The 4,771-nt window shown below is 57.4% G+C and overlaps 1 protein-coding gene across 1 annotated transcript in view; it reads right to left on the reverse strand.

Annotated features, from left to right (window-relative positions):
- Window positions 1-4,771, reverse strand: part of LOC104489726 (cystathionine beta-synthase-like) — a 35,841-nt gene that overhangs the window by 167 nt on the left and 30,903 nt on the right. Inside the window, exon 17 of the mRNA XM_010131926.1 lies at window positions 22-469. Coding sequence (XP_010130228.1) covers window positions 22-469 — 448 coding nt within the window. The remainder of the gene's footprint in view (window positions 1-21; window positions 470-4,771) is intronic.

Raw genomic sequence — 4,771 nt, forward strand, 5'->3', positions numbered from 1 at the left:
CTGGGGGGGGCAGGTGCAGACCTGGGTGCCCCGGGCAGTGACCGTGCCGGCGGGCACTGCCATCTCCTCCTCATCATAGCAGACACAGAGCGGGCAGCCATCGGCCACAGGGCTGCCCACAGCCTGGCAGGTGGGGGGCAGGCTGGGGCACAGTGGGGCGCAGGTGATGTTCCCACCAGGGTGGCAGGTGCACAGCTTGCGCGCAAAGTCGATGTAGAAGGAGCGGCCAGCAGGGACGTGGCCACTGGCAAAGCCTTGCATCTCACAGTCGCTCTCCAGGTAGGGGGGGCAGACGCAGGATGGGGGGCAGGGGCGACACCAGCCCCTGGCAGCAGCAGTGGTCAGCCCCTCCACGTCCATCTCAGGGCATGGGGTGCAGGCACTGGGGTCACATGTGGGTTTTGGGGCAGCACCACAGAGCAGGAGGCAGGCGAGCGACAGGCGAAGGGCACCATCGAGAGCCATGCTTCTAGGAGAGACAGAGAGAGAGAGACGGGCACAGGCATAGCGCTGGGCATGGGCACACCAAGCCCCCAAGGTCTGGCCCCCTCAAGGTTTCAAGGGAGTGGGACTCAGCTGCCTCTCCCCAACATGCCCATCAGCCGTGGCTTTGCTCATACGCATCTTGCTGGGACCAGGGTGGTTTGCTCTAAAACACAAAGTCTTCTGCCCAAAAGCTCATCCTGGGTCGACCAAGGCGTCCTTCACCCACCGGGTGTTCAGATGCCTGTGGTGTGGGTGCTGGGTTAGCAAAGCCCACGTTGCAGCACAGGCAGGGCTTTGGCATGGTGGCCCTGGCCAGCAAATGGCGTTTATTCACCCCTGTATTGAAGCTAATAATTTACATTTCAGTGACTAGTTGTTCCTGAGAGACATTCGGGCACGGACACATGAAGGACTCAAAGAAATACCATCTGCTTTGGTGGCTCCTCCTGGGGCTACTACTGCAAGTTGGGACCCTTCTTCTCCACAGACTAAGTCTGGATGTCAGCTCCCAGCCCCTCACCCTGTGCCCCTCTTCTCTTGCCTCTGCCTGACTGCTCCGGCCACCTCACTCCCTCACGGGAAGCCAAGGGGGTCACCTCCTCCTTGTTTCAACTGGGAAGCCTTTGATTTGTCTGATGTCAGACACTCCTGCGTGACCGCTCTTTGCCTTTGTCGGTTTTTCGGCCAGCCCGTTTTCAAGCAGCGAGCTGTTCAAGGGCGTGAGATCCGCTCTCTGTGCCCGCTCCCTCCTCCTCCACTTACCCCTCCCAGTCTGCGCCGCACTGGCTGGCAGCTCGCGCTGACTTCCTTCGCTCTTTAAGGCTGAGGGCTGGTTTTGGACTTCTCAAGACCAAACATTTCATTAAGTGCAGCCTGCACTTTTGGATCCCTTACCCCTGTCTGAGCCACCTTGTGTCCTGCTGGTTTAAATACGCTTCCCCCCTGCCCTGGGCCCTTCCCAGTCCCTTCCCCAGTTGCCCCAACGCCACCGCTGAATACAATTATGTCATTACCTTCATGCTGTGCATTTGCTAACCCCAATATCCTACTCCCGCAGACATGCAGCTACTTGCAATTGTTCTTTAACATTTCTTTAACCAAAAATATTTCTAGATTGCATAACCATAAAGAAAAACCTTGAAAGCATGAACTCTATCCATCATTAATTTCAAAACAGAAAGACTCTAAAGCTGTCCTGTTTTTAAAGCAAACTTTTGCTTGCTTAAGTTACTTATAACTAACTAACTCCTTCATCTTTGCTGCAAGTTACTCTTCTGCCCCTTTGTTTCATTCCCAGATTTTAATCTACTAGTTACTTCCTCATCGTTCCCAGCAGACTGATCGCTGTGCCAAGGAGCGCAAAACCCAAACCCAATTCCTGTGGAAAGGCTGCTGCTCGGTGAGGTTCTCCCTTCTGCAGCCTCATGCCAAGAGCTCCCTCCTGGCTATCACAGCTTCAGCCACCTGGTTCCTCTGGGCCTTACACAGACAGAGCAGGGCACCGCCATCAGACACTATTAAGTCAAAGGTTTTGCGTGGCCAGACCTCTGTCCGACCCCATCAGTCCCACTCCCCACCAAAACCTCTGACCCACCTAGCACTGAAATCAGGCTTCTTTTGCAGAGCTGATTTCCAGCAAACCCACTACATCGAGTTTGTCACTGGGCAGCTGCAGCAGGAACAGCTTCCTGATTAAGCCAGGACACTTTTCCTAGTCAAATGTTCATCCCCTCCCCACCCCCCTCCCCACCCTTAGTTTTGGAAAAGCAGGCTGCAGGCTGCCTGAGGTGCTCCCCTTCTGCCCCACGCCACGTCCCCGTGGGACCTGGCCATGGCTCTGTTGTGAGGTGCCGCGCTGCGCTGGTTACCTGCAGGGTGGACGAGCAGGCGGGACTGGTGCTGGGGTGTGGCCTAGTCAAATGTTCATCCCCTCCCCACCCCCCTCCCCACCCTTAGTTTTGGAAAAGCAGGCTGCAGGCTGCCTGAGGTGCTCCCCTTCTGCCCCACGCCACGTCCCCGTGGGACCTGGCCATGGCTCTGTTGTGAGGTGCCGCGCTGCGCTGGTTACCTGCAGGGTGGACGAGCAGGCGGGACTGGTGCTGGGGTGTGGGACCCCGAGTGGTGTCTCCGGTCCTCACCCTGCAGCCCACCCGGGCCCTCTATTTATGTGCTGCCGCGGAGGCTCCGCGGTGAAAGACTGGTGGGGAGAGAAGGGGGAGGCGGGGAAATATCCGAAGCACAAAAAGGTGGCTGGGCAGGGCCAGCGAGATGCTTATCTTACTAGTGGTGTTGGTTTAGTCCGTCTGACCACAGACTAATCCCACCACTCCCAGCCGTCTGCAGGTCTGTCATCTCTCGCCACACCACTCTTTGCAGACTGCGATCAGGGTTTCTGAAGCGTCAGCATCCCCTTGTACTTCTCAGACTGCCGGGGGCACAGACACCCCTGCCCAGAGGGAAAGCAAAATTATTTAAAAGCTCTAGTGAGGAAGCACAGGTGGAGAGCAGACAGATCTGGGGTGATGCACCCCACAATAGGACCCAGAGGTGGGCACGGACCTTCTCGGGGCACACATTTTATCCTTGTGTCCATGCAGCTTCCTGGTGTAGGGCAGCCCTCCCACGCTGCGTGCTTGACACCCGCACCCTGTTTAAAGCCCTTTAGGCCCTGGGTGGCTGTTTTCCGCTGGATTAAGATGCAGGGAGCCAAGACCCTGAACCTCGGGGGAGCAGATATGCACGAGTTTCATGCGTGGGCATAACCCATGTGCCCTGACCATGACTGGCAGCCCAAGCTGCCCCCGGGCCATTTGCTCCCTGGTGTGAAAACATCTTTGAAGGATGTACTAATGAGCTTGTTGGAAATGTGCCTCCCAACCTCACAGAGCAATGGGATGAAAAGCAGAGACCTCTTGGAGCAGATGGAGCTGTGGAGAGCAGCAAGAGTTGTGGGAGCACTTCACACACCCCCTCCACACGCACACACGTGCACCCAACACACTGGAGGTGTTGGGAGAAGAGCCTGGCCTGGTGCTGCAGTACCAGGGTCCATCTCCTGGGCTGGAGGTAGGCTCCAGGCTCGGGGCAGAGGGATGGGAGGCTGCCTGGCCACCACCCTCCTCCTGCCGCCCTATCGTGGATCACTGAGCCTGAAAATCCCCATTTCTCTGGTAGATATGTGGGACCACTGCACCACACAGATCCCAAGAGCACTGAGCTGCACTGGATCGGGCAGTCACCTCTCACTGGATACGTGAACTATTGATACGGCCTCAGCGGTGAGGAAAGGGAAACAAACTCGAAAGACCAGTTATCTGGAAGGTGTTGTCACTGTCAGAGGGCAGCTCTTGGGATGAGGGGAGATGGGATGGTGGGTACGGTGCTCGGCTCTCAGTTCCACTACTGCCACCGACACTGTGTGTGGGTGCATGTTTACAGGTCCTACAGGGATTTCAGCAGACACGGCAAACGAAAACTCCTCCGCTGCTGCCTGAGGCCTTTCCACCCCAGAGACACAATGGCGAGACAGCACCGGCCGGTCCCTCTCACCACCCTGTACACCCAGCCCAGCACCACAGAGCGCTGTTGGGGCAGCGCTCTGCCCTGAGCCTGTGCTTCGGGACACGTTTTCATCCTCAGGGTCACAGTCTGTGGCAAACTACAGCAGATGCAACGCTGACATCCCTGGCCAGGGCAATGCCACCGTCAGACGTGCCCACTGGGGACAGCCCCCGAGGGCAGGAGCTGGGGGAGCGCCTCACTGAGGCTGGCTCCAGCCCAGGTGGAGCAATCCTGAAACACCCGGCGCTCGCTGCCACCTTTATTAGTTCATGCACTCACGGTTAAAAACAGAAGCTGCTGTAGATATTCGTAGTTACAATCCAGCTGAAGTGCCGCTGCCTGTCCCGCAGCCTGCCCGCAGCCGGCAGCCACCGCCCTGCACCGATGGGGACTGAGCTGTAGGGGCCAGGCGGACGGAGAGGAGCTTCAGGGCAGCAGAAGTCTGGGCAGTTGTTACGTGCTGTTAGCCAGTCATCCGGTTGGTTTCTTTCAGCACTGTCACATCACGCACGCCCAGGTGAGCGCGCAGCCAGCAGCCTGCGCTGCAAGCGTGCTGTTTAGATGAGTCAAATACCGTGTGTGCCTCTCCGCAAACTCCGAGTAATGGAACATCTTTTGCACAAACGTATGCAATTTCTGAGAGGACAACCCACTAGCATGGCTTGTGCCCCGCAGCCCTGCGCACTGCTAGAGCAGGAGAGCTGTCTCCAGCTCTTGTTTACAC

This window comes from Buceros rhinoceros, unplaced genomic scaffold (assembly GCF_000710305.1).
Source record: "Buceros rhinoceros silvestris isolate BGI_N320 unplaced genomic scaffold, ASM71030v1 scaffold5730, whole genome shotgun sequence".
In the NCBI taxonomy this organism is placed as follows: domain Eukaryota; kingdom Metazoa; phylum Chordata; class Aves; order Bucerotiformes; family Bucerotidae; genus Buceros; species Buceros rhinoceros.